Source organism: Astatotilapia calliptera, chromosome 7 (assembly GCF_900246225.1).
Source record: "Astatotilapia calliptera chromosome 7, fAstCal1.2, whole genome shotgun sequence".
Classification (NCBI taxonomy): domain Eukaryota; kingdom Metazoa; phylum Chordata; class Actinopteri; order Cichliformes; family Cichlidae; genus Astatotilapia; species Astatotilapia calliptera.
The window spans coordinates 46,110,984-46,127,787 of NC_039308.1; the positions used below are offsets into that span (position 1 = coordinate 46,110,984).

At 39.9% G+C, this 16,804-nt stretch overlaps 1 protein-coding gene across 1 annotated transcript; it reads left to right on the top strand.

Moving 5' to 3' along the window:
* Positions 1–361: 361 nt before the first annotated feature.
* LOC113026400 (creatine kinase U-type, mitochondrial-like) lies at positions 362–16,273 on the top strand. The gene is made up of 9 exons (XM_026175150.1): positions 362–718; positions 2,620–2,818; positions 6,681–6,776; positions 7,092–7,313; positions 8,229–8,314; positions 10,676–10,799; positions 12,011–12,145; positions 13,228–13,353; positions 15,386–16,273. The coding sequence occupies exons 1-9, from the start codon at positions 573–575 to the stop codon at positions 15,497–15,499; spliced, it is 1,248 nt and encodes a 415-aa protein (XP_026030935.1). The 5' UTR covers positions 362–572; the 3' UTR covers positions 15,500–16,273.
* Positions 16,274–16,804: the final 531 nt, after the last annotated feature.

The window sequence follows — 16,804 nt, forward strand, 5'->3', positions numbered from 1 at the left end:
ACAAATCTAGTTGGGAGTAATATATTTCATAGGCACTGTTTGTTTCTAATTGAACTCTTTCACAAGAGTGACTAGTAACAGTGTACAACCAGAGGCATTCAGATTGACTTTGATATTGCATGTGGTTCATTATTAAGGTATACAGCTGAAATGACTGCCAGAGTAAAATATAAAAAGAAGTAAACTGAAATCATCATCGTTGCTCCTTGAAAAAAAAAGTATAATTACTATACATTTGATAAAAATTAGAGTAAATTAGGCTAGAGTAAATTAAATATACTGTGAAAAAATGATAAAGTCACATTTGGGGGTGAAGGTTGTGTGTCCTCATTTGCAGGAGGAACATTAGGCGTTTTAATCTTGTGCTTTTATTTTGAAGATGCAGCTGAATTTCCGTTCTCGCCGTGTATTCCTCCATCTTGACGTCGCTGCTTCTCAATCGTACTCCTTTCCATTCCATCACGGGCACTTCTTTACCGACACTCCCGTCCACCTGACCCTCCTTCCCCGTGGCCGTGAAAAAAAAGACCTTTCTCATTTTTTTCAAAACCCAAATACAAGGAGGATAAAAAATGGCAAGCAGTTTCTCGAGAATCCTTTCCTCCAAACGACACATCGGGATCCTGACTTTGGTGGGAGGCTCGGTAACGGCTGGATTTCTCCTCCACCGGGAACATGTTAGCGCCGGAGTGCCTGTTCGCAGGAGGTACCCAGCGAGGTAACGTTTTTTTTTTTTTTCAATACTACAACAACTACACACAAATGTAGCCATTATTTTTAGAAGCATTTAGCATAACTTTATCACATATTTTGTGATGTAATGCACAGATTATTAGTTATTAGTAAAGCAGCGCGAATGCTATGTTTTATATTATTTTTTAGTTTTTTGTGAAATATTAATATGTTATTAATATCATTGTTTGCATCAACATAATTAAAATTACTCGTGCAAGAGGCAGCATATAGGGATCACGCACAATCCTAACGTCCTTGCAAAAATACTTGGTTCAGTGATGCTTTTTATGTGAAGTAAAATTAGATTTAATATCGCTCATAACCATCGCACGTATGCAACCTTATGTCTCAAATCTCTGCTTCCTTCAGCTATAATTGTGCTCCTTGCACCAGCCTGCAGAGCAGATGGTTTAGCGCCATAAATATAGGTTTCATGCATGCACCCATTGTTATACATGGATACTGGCGGGATCAAAAGACTCGGAGAGGCCGAGGCGGGGTGCGTACGTGTCCCAGTGCACGCCTGCATGCATTAAAAATGCACCACATACACCATATATAGGTTAGTAAATGATTACTGGTATTCTGATATAAAACCCTGCCCACTGTTATACAAGTAATCACACCTAAAGAGCTCCTGCAGCAGGGGCGTTAACAAGATTGGTTCAGTGGGGTGGCCCGCATGAAATGGGAATATTTAATTATATTTAAATAGAATGTGGAAAATCACCTGGACTATATCATTTACTAATATTTCGACCCATTTTTTAAAAGTAAAAATCATAATCCTTTTTAAGTGATGGTCCCAAAGTTTTCAAATTAGAAGTAGCTAGTGATTATGGTTGAAACCTTGCAGTAATGGTGCAGTAGGTGGTCGTGGTGTGTTGGCAAAAACTGTAGACAGATGTTGGCATTGCTTCCACATACAATAGGGCTCTAGCCAGATCATCCCTTACAGAGGAATAAATATCTGTCAGATTATTGCAATAAAGAAAACATGCTTGTCTTTGTTTTTTAATCCAAGGACATTTGATCGACAAATAATTTTTCTAGTAAATGGTTCTGAACATACAGTTACACATTTACTCCACAGACACAGACTACTATTACGGAACCTGGTTTTTGTCCAATAAAAATGATGTAAAAAATGGTTTAACAATAAATTTAGAAAACATTTGCCTGTTTCATTTTTGCGCTATGCCATAAAAAATATATACACATACACAAAACAATTCTGGAACATAAAGTTGAATTTGCTGGAAAGTCTAAAGGATTGATTGTCTATGATAAAGATGAGTTTGTGAACGTTTTTTATTTTTGATGTCTTAGCCCTATGCTTTGAGACAAAGTGTAACAAAAACACACACGTTAATTTGTGCTTCTACGGCAGTGCTAATCTTTCAGACTTCTTGGCAACAAGTATTAATTTTTGCTGGTCTTTCACAGCATTTTCTTTTTTTCCCATTAGCGTCTGTGAAAGCCTAAATGTTCATTTGAAAAGCTTGTAGTGTCTAATCTAATTCTGCATCCTCTATCATCATGAAATAAATGGCACTTTTACCAACTCATGAATAGTTGAACATTAACCAAAGAATGCAGATTAATGGTGCCGCTGTGCCATGTTTTATAGTACAATGCTCGTGTCCTTCTGTGTCTTACATTAGTGGTGTTTTGTTAGCCGGCAGGGTGTTGTATTAGCAGAAAGTCACAGGTTGACACACCAGTCACTTGCGTACGTGCAATGAAAAACAGTTCCTTGAGTGAGTCACTCATTGTGCCCCTGCTCCAAGGGCAAAAAGTAAACCATCGCCTACACTCCTGTAATTTTTCTCTCTCTCCAATAGCAGCACATTCACATATAATCTTTCATTTGTGTTTGTGCAGTGCGGAGTTCCCAGACCTGCGCAAACACAACAACTGCATGGCCAGTAACCTCACACCTGCAATCTATGCTAAGCTGTGTGATAGGGCCACTCCCAATGGTTTCACACTGGACGAGGCCATCCAGACGGGCGTGGACAACCCTGGGCACCCCTTCATCAAGACCGTTGGCATGGTGGCAGGGGACGAGGAGTCTTATGAGGTCAGACGTCATAGTAACTTTTCGACATACAGGCTTCCTTCTGCATACAAAAACAGGGTTTTGGGTCTAATAGGTTTTAGAAAGAATCACAAGGTAACAGAGAATCCTTCCTTATGCGGAAGAAGACTCATTATTATGTACTTGCATATGCAGCTGTCATCGGGACGTATGTCCTCGGGTCTTCACTACCCTGTTAGTGTTCCCACCCTCATTATCAAGTATGTTTTGTGACATTCACACATGCATACACAGAGTATTACAGTGTCACTGAGGCAGGGTTTTTAGCTGGGACATGTCTTTTGGGATGTCTCAATATCTAAAATGAGGATACTTCAGTACATTTTCATTTTAATTGCCTACTTCATTTAGAAGCTACAGAAATATCTTGGAACTGCTGACAGCAGTGTGTGTGTGTCTTTGAATGTGATATTAACTATGGATCAGGAGAATAATGAGTGTTTAATCTGTAATGCTGAAGGTTGCAGGTCAACCATTAGACATTTCTGTTCCTTGTGATTGTGTAAGCATTTTCCTTAAACAATATGAATACATACCTTTGCAATGTATCATATACTCCCAGCTTTTGACATGTGTGGGAGTTTCTTTTGAACACTTCAGGGTATGGCGTTACTGTAACACAACAGAATGTCAGTGACTTCTGGTAAAGTAGTTACTCAATGTTCAGAGACAGAGTCTTTTTAGGATATTTCAGACCCTTCCACTTTTTTCAGTCATAAAATGTTGGCTAGAAGATTGCACTGCAAAAATATCCACACCTTCCTAGTACTGTGTTGGATCCCTTTTTGCCTTCAGAATTCTTAGTCTTAGTTCACAGATTAAACAAGGTGCTGAAAACATTTCTCAAAGCTTGGTCCATATTGATATGATGGGATCACAGAGTTGCAGTAGATAATAATAATAATGGATTGCATTTATATAGCGCTTTTCGGGACCCCTCAAAGCGCTTTACAATTCCACTATTCATTCACTCTCACATTCATACACTGGTGGAGGCAGCTACAGTTGTAGCCACAGCTGCCCTGGGGCAGACTGACAGAAGCGAGGCTGCCATATTGCGCCATCGGCCCCTCTGGCCATCACCAGTAGGCGGTAGGTGAAGTGTCTTGCCCAAGGACACAACGACCGAGACTGTCCGAGCCGGGGCTCGAACCGGCAACCTTCCGATTACAAGACGAACACCCAACTCTTGAGCCACGATCGCGTAGATTTGTTGCTACGCATCCATATTGTGCAACTCCCATTTCATCAGACCGCACAAGTGCTCTTTCTGGTTATTAAGTGATGACGTGTAAACCCTGCTTCCAGGTCCAAACTCCTACTGATACTGTTGTATCGTTAACATGTTGCAGGGCTTTGTATCTTGTTCTGTTTAATCTTAACAAACCCCTAAAAATAATGAGAGATCACTGTTGGGCTCTGTGGGTTTTTATTACAGTGAGGTCAATAAGTATTTGATCACCCTGTCATTTTGCAAGTTCTCTTACTCAGTCTTGGTCTACAATTTTCAGCATAGAGACAGAGAGACTGTGAGAGACAGAATCTAAAAAGAACAATCCGGAAATCACATTATATGATTTTTGAACAATTTATTTGTGAACAAATACTTGTTGACCTCACTGTAGTACTATTCATCTGCTGCAGTTTAAAACCTTACAATGGAACTACAGCCCATCAGCTAACTATTTGCTAGTTTTCTATCTTCATTTAATGTGAAGTGATAGCAGAGCTGTTTGTTTTAGTTTTTCCAAAATTCCTCATTCAGAACATGGTGTATAATGTTTAGATGGAAACCAGTGATCTAACATCTTGCTACCTTCTAACTCGGTTGAACTTCAGAAATTCTATTTTTCATGGATGGTTGGATGTTAAACTTTCTTGTAACACCTGGGAGCACACTAATCATTTTATTAACGGTAAGAGAGTTTAGACAGTTTGGACCCGGAAACGGTTCATGACTTCGGACTTAAGAGACTGATAGGACTTGGGATCTGGTAACTGTGGAGGCCATTTGAGTTCAGGTTCGAAATGATCTGCGGTTTGTGATGTAGCATGTTATCCACCTGAAATGATCCATCATAAGATGGATCATAAAGAGATGAACGTGGTCACCATTAATACTCAAGTAGCCTGTGGTGTTTAAATGATCATCAGTTGGTACTCAGGGGCTCAAAGTGTGTCAAAGAAAATATCTCCAGTTTGGTGAGCCTGTGTGAATCATAGCCTCAATTTCCTTTTCTTATCTGAAAGAAGTAGCACCTGGGTTGGTCTTGTGCTGCTGCGGCCCATCTGCTTCAAAGGTGTGATCATGGCTCAAGAGTTGGCAGTTCATCTTGTAATCGGAAGACGGAATCGGTTCGAGCCCCGGCTCCGACAGTCTCGGTCTCGGTCCTTGGGCAAGACACTTCACCCGTTGCCTACTGGTGGTGGTCAGAGAGCCCGGTGGCGCCCCAATGTAGCTTACCATTACCAGTGTGTGAATGGGTGGATGACTGAACTTGTAAAGCGCTTTGGGGTCCATAGGGACTAAGTAAAGCGCTATACAAATACAGGCCATTTACCAAAGGTTGGACGTGTTGAGAGATGCTCATCTGCTTTTAAAGAGTGGTTATTTGAGTTACTGTTGCCTTACTACCAGGTCAAGGCAGTCTGGCCATTATCCTCATCATTACCAACATCAACAAAGTACTTTCACTCAGAGAACTGCTGTTCACTGGATATTTTCTTTTTTCACGCCATTCTCTAAAAACCGTAGCGATGGTTGGGGGGAACATCCTAGTAGTTCCTGAAATACTCAGCCCGTATTGCACCAATGTTCAAAGTCTCTGAAATCATCTTTTCTCCCCATTTACGGCAGATATAGTTTTAAGTGTAACAACCTTTCACACATGCACATGTGCAGTGTGTCCAGTTTTTCCTTCTAGATCTTTTTAAGCCTTGTCATCAGCTTTGAGCCACCGTTGGGTCTCTTCAAAGATTTGGGGGGGGTTAAAGTCTGAGTTTAGGCTGGGTCTCTCAAGGACAGTCAGAGACTTGTCTTGAAACCAATCCAGCATTCTCTTGGCTGTTGTTGTGAAAATTGATCCATTGTTGGTCTCAGGTTGCTTGCACTCTGGATTAGATTTTCTTTAAAAGCTTCTGTGCATTTGGCTCCATTCCTCCTAGCATCTTCTCTGAGTTCTCTCCCCGCTCTCACCTTCAAAGGGTGATGCTGCCTCTACCATGCCTCACTACTGAAGTACCGATTAGATTTATTCTCATAGAGGAAATCCCCTCTTCCACTAGTTAGTTGAGTGATGTTAGGTATCCAAGTGTATTGTATATTTTTCTTTATCAAATGGTCAGAAATAACGCAGCAATTCAAATATTTTACTGACTGTGCTGTAAATGGGCCGATCAGACTTAAAGGCATATCAGGTGCTGTAAAAATGTGCTTAAGTTACTGTTTAGAGCTTGTTTTATGGTAATTAATGCTAGTGAACATAAACTGATTCGAACAAGCTAATCAACTGCAACATGCATTTTGGAAAATGTATTACCTGCTTTATCAACAAATGACAACAAAATAACAATGATTATATTACTTTAACTTTATCAACTCAATAATTCATGTGACTCAATTTCACTAATAAATGACCCTAATTGTTCGCTCTACTTGGCTTATCAATCACTCCAGACCAGGCATAAGAAAAATCTTTTTTAATTATTCCTTTTCATTGTTGCTTATTTTAAATGAGCAATAATAAATATTTAAAGGTGGAAAAAATAGACTTTTAAAATGAACTCATTAGTAAACCTTATACATGCAATGTCTGAGTATTCTTTATTCCTTTTTCTGGTTTAGGTATTTGCAGACCTTTTGGACCCTGTGATCAAGGAAAGGCACAATGGCTATGACCCCCGCGTCATGAAGCACCCCACTGATCTGGATTCTAGCAAGGTATTACTAACACTGACAGTGCCTGAAGTAGTATTTTACTCCGTGGGCTGGGTATTTGAAAGCAAAATTTGCAAAAAGCATCAAAAAATTAAGAACTACTCATTTTACTCTAAATATGTACGTTTAAATTGTGAAGGCAAAGTGCCTAGTTAGATTTCTAGCTCTCTTTATATACTACAATAACCAGTCTAGAGAAGTATAAAATTCTTCCTCCTCCTCACCTCTTATTTCTTTCACTGTTTTTTTTTTTAAATACATTATATGATCTGATTTACCTGCACAGGTAGCCTTAAACCTCCCCCATCTTTGATTCAGATCCAGTCAGGTCATTTCGATGAGCGATATGTGTTGTCGTCCAGGGTGAGGACAGGCCGCAGCATCCGCGGCCTGAGCCTGCCACCCGCCTGCACCAGGGCAGAGCGCAGGGAGGTGGAGAGAGTGGTGGTGGATGCCCTGTCTGGCCTGAAGGGTGACCTAACAGGGAAGTACTACAGTCTCACCCAAATGACAGAAAAGGAGCAGCAACAGCTCATTGATGTGAGTGATGACGTCGTGCTGTTGACTCATTTGGAATTTGCATTTGGAAAAAGTCAAGTTTTAGCTACCTCTGCTCTCATTTAATTATTTGTATATTTGTCTTAGAAAAAACATCCTGTAAGTTAATGTATACAATTTCACATTGGAAACCAAAGTTATACTAAAGCATTATATTTTATTTACTACATTTTACAGGTGTTCTATAAGGAAAGATATATTTTCAGTGCCATTGTCTGTTTGCTTGTCTTTTAGCAAGTGTACTTACCAATAGAATTGCATCAAACTTGGCAGAAAGACGAAGCAAAAGAATAACCCATTTCATTTTGGTGCAGATCCAGACTAAAATTGCAAAACTGATACTTGGCCTTGGCAGAGGATGCATTCTCTCATTTTTGTACTTCATATAGTTAGCCTGAAAGAAACGATCCGTCAGTTGATCACATATTTATAAGCTGGAATTTTTTAGCACACTTAACCAGAAAACTCTGGGCCATCAGCTTAATGTTTCTTTGTTATGTTTAGCCTGCTGTTGATGTGATTACAATTCCACTACGTGACCTACAAGAAGAAAAAATAAAGAGAATTTTTTCACATATAAGCAGGAGTGGGCGTGTTGTGGTTGACACAGCATTTTTCTCCTCACAATGAGAAAAGATCAGAGTATTGAATTCTCAGGTCTACCTCATTGTTAATGGCTCCCAGCATGCATTTTAGTGATGGAAATAGCAGCAAGAACTCTTGATTGAATGTTGGGTTAAGGTTATTGAGTTGATTGAAGATATTATTTCTAATGTTCTGATGTTGTTTATATTTGTAATTAGTTCTAATTTCTTGATCCCATTTTGTTTTCTTTACCAACAAACACTCTGGACTTAGCTGAGTATAAATCATCCTTTTTTTCTGTATTTCCAACAGGACCACTTCTTGTTTGACAAGCCGGTGTCCCCCCTCCTCACGTGTGCAGGGATGGCTCGTGACTGGCCAGATGCCCGTGGTATTTGGTAAGTGGATAAGGCTGGTAAACAAAACTTCTTCATCTGTTAATTCCAGAAATAAAGAGATCCTAAATACCTTGGTAAAGGTTCATGTAGGTCAGAGAGGTCAAACCTGTTTTATATTATGGGCCAAATAACATGTCCCACTTTGACCTGAGGTGGACCAGAACAGTGAAACTCCCCTTTCTGTCAGAATAAAGACGTTTAACTACACATTTAATCTCTGAGCTATCATAATATACCAAAAAAGAAGTGCAACAACAGTATATCTCACTTTTTCTACATGATAAAGAAATGCTGCTGTAGTAAATGAAAAACATCTGCCAGCGGGACTCTATGGGCTTAAACTGAAATAAAAAGTAAATGTGTTAAACAATAGTGAAAGTTTTATTATCTCATTGCACAGAATGCCGTCTAATTACAAAACAGAAAGTTTTTGTTAATTCACAGAGAATACCCTTTTTTCCCCTCTGTGCATCCACTGTAAAAAACAGAAATTTGTATAGGAGATACACAGAACAGAATTTTTCTGCCATTTGATCTTTTTTGTCTGATCTTTAATTACTTTGGTGTAGTATGATTGGACTTTATCAGGCAGAAAAGCTGCAGAATGTATTGAAATACAGTTGTTTCAAAAAAGATTGCCCTATTTCACATTATCTAGGGGGGTCTAGTGGGCCGGACGGCGTCTTTGCCGCTGCGATTCTGGCCTGTGGTCCTTATGTTTTTTACCCCTGATTTAGATCATTGCTGTGTACTGGATTTACACAAGGCGCTGCTGATGGTTGACTAATCTTGTATTTATATTTAAGAATAACATTTTCTTCTTTTCTGAGGGATGACAGTGATGCAGTGTTTGGAGGTGACCCACTATGATATTTAATTAACGTTTTTCTTTACTGCTACAAACTGGAAGTGGGTCATACAAACAGTTATGTAACGTGTTTCTCCCAAGTGAGGCCACTCTTTTAGTCCTTAATGATTAGTTTTCATATTTAACAGTTTTCTAAATAAAGAAGGGCCTTTTTTTGTCTTTGTTTTTGGCGTTTCTCCGTCACTGATCCTTGGTGGAGGTGTATTAGCAATGCGGAAAATGCTCCCTCAGCACTGAGTTTCAGCATGTACTCAGGAATAACCCAGTGCAACGTGTCAGCCAGCCAAAATCAATCACCAGCCTCCCTCCTCTCTCCCTCTGCCAGCCGTATCAGCCAACCTGTCCTCAGCTCTCCTTAATAATTCACCTTCACGTCATTCCTTCATCATCTCTTCTTTCAGGAGCTCAGCTTTCTCTTTTTCTGGCTCTCTGATCTTTTCTTTTTTTCACTAACCTTATGTTCAGCTCTGCTGTGAATCGTTTTGCTTATTTTTTAATCCTTTTTTGCTTCTGTTCCGTGTTCTTTTTCTTCCTTTTTATTGCATCACTGTATTCTCCTTCTCTCTCTCCCTACCCTTTTTAAATGTCTGCCACCATTAAGGTAATAAGCACAGAGAAAAGACTACCTCACAGTAGTCTTATGCGTTGACTTAAAATTTTATAACATTATGCATGAAAAGTTGGCACTTCTAATGACTCATACTGTGTGAGCCTTTCTATGAGGGAGTCTTTTCTTGAAGTGACGTGTACAGTAGGTCATGTATAGTTGGTACTGAACATTAGTATATAGAATATATATTCTCCGGAGTACAATCAGTGTGCACTTTGTAATAGCTTTAGACAGTCTTCAGTCTGGAATAGGAACATGCATCTGTGCAGTCGTGGTTATATCTTCAGAAGTATAAATATTAATGTGAATAAACACTTGTTTGTATCACTGACAGGCTTGACTCTTTATCAGGTAGACTTTACTTTCTTTTATCTGTTTAATAACATGTCTGCTTTCTTTAGTGTTTCATTGAAACCTTGACAAAGCGGTAGTAAAAGACTTAGGGGTGAGGGTTCAGATAATTAGATAATCGTAATAATGGTCAGATAATTCTCCAATTTGAAACATAGCATGTTCAAACTTTATAAAATAGACTCAATATTTTATTCCGTCTGATTAAGAGTGAATGAGGCCATAAACTCGTCAGGAAAGTGTTTAAAGAGGTCAAGACTGAAGGCTGTTTTCCTATAAATGTCTATAGGACCAAAGGTCTTCTTTACAACCATAGCTATCATAGTTTGGAGGCCTTCAGGTAGAATGCAGGGTTAAGGCACCTCTGGATCGGCTTTATTTTCCAGCCCATAACCATTTGGGGTTTTTGTTTTTTTTTACTGTCTATAGTCTGTCCACTTCTGTTTTATATGCTAGTGCAATTACAGAAACTGGGCAACCATCAACCACAAACATGAATACTGTATAATCTATGTCCTTAATCTATGCGCAGGCACAACATTGAGAAGACATTCCTGATTTGGGTCAATGAGGAGGATCACACAAGAGTCATCTCTATGGAGAAGGGAGGAAACATGAAGAGAGTCTTTGAGAGGTTCTGCAGAGGCCTGAAGGAGGTAAGACTGTGTTTGTGTATGCAAGGGGATAATTTGAAACAGCTTAAGGAGAAAAGAACTAAATAGAGAATTTGGGGAGTTGAGCAGGCATGGTGTTTTTCTCCGTTGTGATCTCTGTGCAAATGTGATCCTGGACCATAAGAAATTACTGCCAGCAAATCTGATACACTGCACGATGTTGGCTGTGTGTGATTTAATAAAAGTATTGGATATTAAATTTGATAATGGTAAACTGTGGGTCTGCTGCAGTTTGATGGCTTTGTGGATTTAATAAACCTGGCAAGATAATTAATACAGTCTAAAAGCATCACTGTAGAGAATGCTTACAGAATGGAAAAAACTGCTTACACTAGACTTTGACTTCACATGTTGACAGATGCCCAAAAATGGTTGGGCAAACATAAACTGTTTATGTCCTGATGCATACTCATTCGCCCAGGTAAGGAAAGAGGATGTACATGTCATCCTGTCCAGGAAGTATATGTTCCCATAATGAGGGTTTACACATCCTGAACAGGGAGGAACACTGAGTGGGGAGATTTACGTGAAAAGGGAACGACCATTTCTGAATGAAGCAGGGGGGCCTAAGGGTACTTATTTCACCATCTTACAATGCTGTGATTCCAGCCATTCCTCAACTCTGTGAATGGTACTCATGGCCATTGATCAGTGGTTGTTGATCAATGGTCATGACAATTTCCATATTAATCATCAAGAAACTGATCTCACAGCATGTTGTTTGCCAGTGGTGCTAGTTTCAGTCAGTTTGCAGAGGTACTTTTTATAAGGTTGGAGAAACCTGCAGTCAGCTGAGACTGAAGAAGTCAGACAGCGAGCTGAAACAAAACGTTTCCCCCACTGAAAACACCATGTCCAGATGAATACAATCAACTTTTTGGGATAAACTGTTTATCCAAAAGCAGGCCAAATTCCCCTTTTGAGAAAGCACTAAAGACAAGCAATACAACATCTGGGGCTTTTATGTACTAAATGTGTGAGGGCCCTGAACAGCAGTCCTTGGCTCTACATTAGCACTGGGTTATCTGTCATTCCACTCCCACCAGAGTTCATTGAACAGTTATAGAAGTTGAGCAACTCGCTATTCTTTTCTTGTCAGCCACAAAATATGAAAACTCAAAGGTGTGGCAGTTATTGCAGTCTGGGAGTGAAACACACTCACTGTCTTGTTTGACTCCATATTCCTCTGTTAGGTGGAGCGTCTGATCCAGGAGAGAGGCTGGGAATTTATGTGGAACGAGAGGCTTGGTTACGTCCTTACCTGCCCCTCAAACCTGGGCACAGGACTGAGGGCCGGTGTCCACGTCAAGCTGCCCCTGCTGAGCAAGGTGAGTTTAATGTTTGTAAAGAAACTCCATACGTTTGTTTCCATACATGTGTTTTATTGGGTTTTGGGGTCACATTTAAAGCACAAGATTTGCACTGTGTGTGGCTTTTTAAAATTAAGCTAGCAAGGATTTCCCGAGTGCCGTTAAACAGACTCAGGACATTTTAGCACATCTTCATTATGTTACATTATTCATTTTGTTCACAGAAAACAAAAACTATCAAAAATTATTAACTCGTTGTCTGATGTGTACCTTTTTTTGCTCAATAACAGCCTCCACTTTTTGTTGTAGTTTTCCACAAGTCTCACATGTCTCCTGAGCAATCCCAAACAACTGTTCTTTGATGAATCTCTCAAGCTCCTCTAGATTTGATGGTCTTCTTCCACCGATCTTGGTCTTCAGTTCATTACAGATTTTTAATGGGAATAAAGTCAGGGCTTTGAGCAAGCCAGTCAATACCCTTCACTTTGGTCTTCTGGAGGTAGTTCTTCAGCAGGAGCGACATGTTTTGGGTCGTTGTCAAGTTGGAAGACAACGCAACGATCCACAAGCAATTACTACTTGAAGTTTTCTTGCAAAATCTTCTTTCTTCATGTTTCCTTCCACCTTGACAAGATTCCCACTTCCCACAGCATAATACTCCCATCTGTGTGTTTCACTGTGGGGATGGCGTTCTCTTCTCCAGAATTAAGTTTCCTGTGCATGGTTCTAGCGATTGTCTTCTTTGAGACTACAGTTCCTGACTTGGCTAAGTCATTCATTCATGTCTTGGGAGTTTTTCTGGGGTTTTTAGACACATCTCTCTTGTTCTTCTTTCCAGAGTCTTTGAAATCTTTCACTTCCTACCTCTGCAAGGCTTGTTCTGCGCTGTGTTGCTCTCTGTGAATTTGTTGATAATACTTCACTCTTCTTGACACTTTAAAACACCTTTGATAACTTTGGATATCCATCGTCTGCTTTGTGAACATCATCAATTCTTTTCTCAAGTCTACAAAAGGAATCTTTAGATTAATTCACCCTTAATAATATTGTGGTTGGTGATTTGAAACGGCGTGAAATAACACCTTTCTGCTTCATCCCAGGATCCTCGCTTCAGTAAGATCCTGGACAACCTGCGTCTGCAGAAGCGAGGGACAGGCGGTGTGGATACTGCAGCTGTGGGTGGTGTATTTGACATCTCCAACCTAGACCGCCTGGGACAGTCTGAGGTAGGGTAAATGAAGTGTGTGGCTACGTCCCTAACCTTTAAGTACACCGCAGATATTACCTGTCAAGCCGTTTTTCCAGGTGTTGTTCATTAACCACAAATACCTCGATAAATTATCCGGGGATAAGCAAAGACAATGCTTTCTCAGTGAGGCTAAAAAAAAGCTAACCATCTTAACCGTGTTACCTAGAAAATATGAGCACAATGTAAACTGTTGCTAAACAAATATTTGGTGAGTCGGATTATTTGGAGTACAGTTAGTACTCCAAGTAAGTATAGCTGGAGCTATTTTTCACAACTGCAAAAGCATAAGAGAAGCTTCTTGTTTGGCCTGTACATGTAATCTGTCTCCGTTATGTCCTTGGCCTCAGCGTCACATGGGTACAGTACAATAGAGGAGCTCTCTATTGTGGTGAGTGCATGGTTGTGTGTTTTATTCTGATGACATCAGAGGAGGCGGGGGCTCTTTGTTGTTTCTGGGTGAAGTGCAGTGTACAAATTAGCCTTCAGTTTGGTACAGATTAAGAATCACTCATCTAATTTTCTTTCTTTAAAATATTGTCTGATTATTGAAAGGCTTGGAAGCTGACCTCCAAGGGTGGAGTCAGTGAGTTAAGGAAAGAGAAAATCTGAATAAGGATGGAGGAATGAGAGAATTGTGAGCAGCTGGGGAAAAGTGCAGGAGGACTACAAGGAGGTGTTCCTCTTTAAGCCCATGGTAACAAATACAGATTTCAGTCTGATATGTTGGTGCCTTTTAAAACACTCAAGGTCACCTTATAATGCAAATAAAATAAACATTAAAATCACAAACCTGTGCAGAAGTCTGAGGAAGTAAAATTAACTCGATGCTTTTTACCCCTCAGTCATAAAAGGCTGACGGAGAATTAGACGCAAGTTCATTAGTGTGATAACACAAAAACAAGGCCACATAGGAGTTTGAAGTTCATACCACGGGTGCTTCGACTGAGCCTTGGACAAGGTCAAAGGTCAGGTTTTCAGAAAAGCTTATGAATGAGATAACATGAGACCAAGGCGACGTACGATTTTGAAACTGATACCATAGATGTGTCTAAGTATTGTTGTTGTTGAATTAATATGATATAAAATACAGAATTTAGAAATACTAAATAAAATAAATATTTAGTAATCCTCATTTTAATTAAAAAAAACAAACAAACAGTTCTGCGGGTACTTGAAAGTTTCTTGTTAGTTTTTAGGCCCTCAGCAGGTTGTAATTTGACACAGACATGACACCACTGTGAGGACACTGCTGTGTGACACAACAGAATAGAAACTATCTATCAGGACAGGCTGAAGCTATCCCAGCTGCATAGGGTGAGAACACAGAGACAAACAAATTCATGCTCACAGCCACTTTGGAACCACATACTAACCTAATGTCTTTGGACTATGGGAAGAAGCCTGAATACCTAGAGAGAAGCAACACAGACATAGGATTCAAACCCAGGTCCTTCTTGATGCGAGGTGACCGTTCTAACCACTGTTGCATCGTCCTGCTGTGAAAATATATAGATATTTCTGGGTTGTGTGTTATACATCAGCCCCTGTGAAGATTTGAGAAGTGCCTGTTTTTGAGGTGGGCTGTACTTAGCACTAGAGGAGGCACACATTCTGCGTCTTAACTGAGCCATAAGACAGAATCAACAAGAGTACAGGCTGCTTGTATTTATATCTGCTCATCCTTATTTGGTAGGTGGCATTTTGGTTGTGAAGGGTTTGTTTATAGCTGCAGACTGTTTTGTATCTTCAGCCTCTGACAGCATTCAAAGAAAAAGCTGTTAGAAGTACCCTGTATTAGGCTTTCACTATTTTATTTGCTTTAAGATACAAATGTTTTCTGGTCATGTTAATAATTTCTGTCTTGTGTGGCTTACCAAACACAAATGTCACTTGGCTTTGACCTTGATAAAATTACTCTTCCTTATTGCAAAAATAGTGTCTACTTTTTATGTTCTGTGCACTTTCCTGTTCACTTTTATTACTAAAATGTGGCATGTTCATCCTCTCAGGTCCAGCTGGTGCAGACAGTGGTTGATGGCGTCAACTACCTAATTGAGTGTGAGAAGAGACTGGAGAGAGGACAGGACATCAAGGTGCCCCCACCCATCAAGCTGTCCAAGTAGACACTGATCCCTCACCTCCCCACACAGACCTCTGGGCACACACACATGCACAAATTCCTCTCGCTCTCTGTGCCCATAGATATTACAAATATCTATTTCATCGCCTCATTTATTACTACTAATTACACCATCCCACCCCACAGCATACCTCTCTAGAATATAATCTCTTTATATTAGATGTAGCTTCAGGCTCCCAGAACTGCTTTGGGCCTAAGTGAGTGAAGCCTACTGCAGTAAATTCAAAGTTTGATTTAAGCTTAAATCTAAATCCTGCTCTAAGATAGCAGTGGATACGAATAAGGATGCACAAATTATGGGGCTGTTATAAGATGCCCTTTTCTGCATGGCCCAACATCTCTGGCTCTCCTATCAAAGCACTCCTCAGCCTGCCCAAACCTGGCTTACTCCCTTCCTGTCGCATGTCCTGTACACACATCCCCTTTCCTCTCATCTCTGTAGTTTCACTGTTCATGCCTATTAGCTAGTGCTTGTGTAGTTCATCCATCTGTGCTCACCGTGGAGGGTGGATTGTGTGTACATAGTTTACTTTAACTGTTCTGAAGTGGTTTGAATGTAGACCAACAAGCTGAAGACAGAAGACCCATGTGTTCTCCGGATGAGTGGGTTGTTTGGTGACATGCTGGTGTCAGATTATAATTCACACTGGTCCAGTTAAGCTCTGTACTGTATGCTACTGAAGCAATATCATTTGAGTTTATAACTGAATGTCACGCTCTAATGTCTTTTATTAAAGAAATCATCTATTTAACAGTATTTGCTCCACTGTCTGACTCTTATTTTTTTATGTTTTTTGGGTCCTATGTGAGCTAAATGCAATTTCTTTGGTGTTTTCTACCAATATGAATCCAGAGCTTTGAGTAACCATAGTAACCAAGCTTGCGTGGCATGATTTCTATCAGTGTGGTTGCATAGTGTCATGTGACAATGTTTAGTTGGAAGCATAACAAAACTGTATTATGTTTAAGAGGTCAGTACACGGGGTTCATATTCTCACATGGAGCCCAGACCTGGAAAACAACAATGAGTGATTAAATATTTTAGCTCACCTGCAGGAACTTTGATTTCAAAGAGATGGTATAATGGGGACAAAAGAAATCGTATTAAGTAAAATTCAAGTTACATTAATATGAACTGTTGAAAGACCCGCTCGATAAATGTGTGTTAGAAAATATGGCTGCCCGTTAACAATTTGGCATTTTGAGTCTGGCAATAACCCTAAATATGTCTCTTTCTACTCAGTGGTTGAAATAAAGAACTACACATAACATAGCCTTTGTTTTTAAT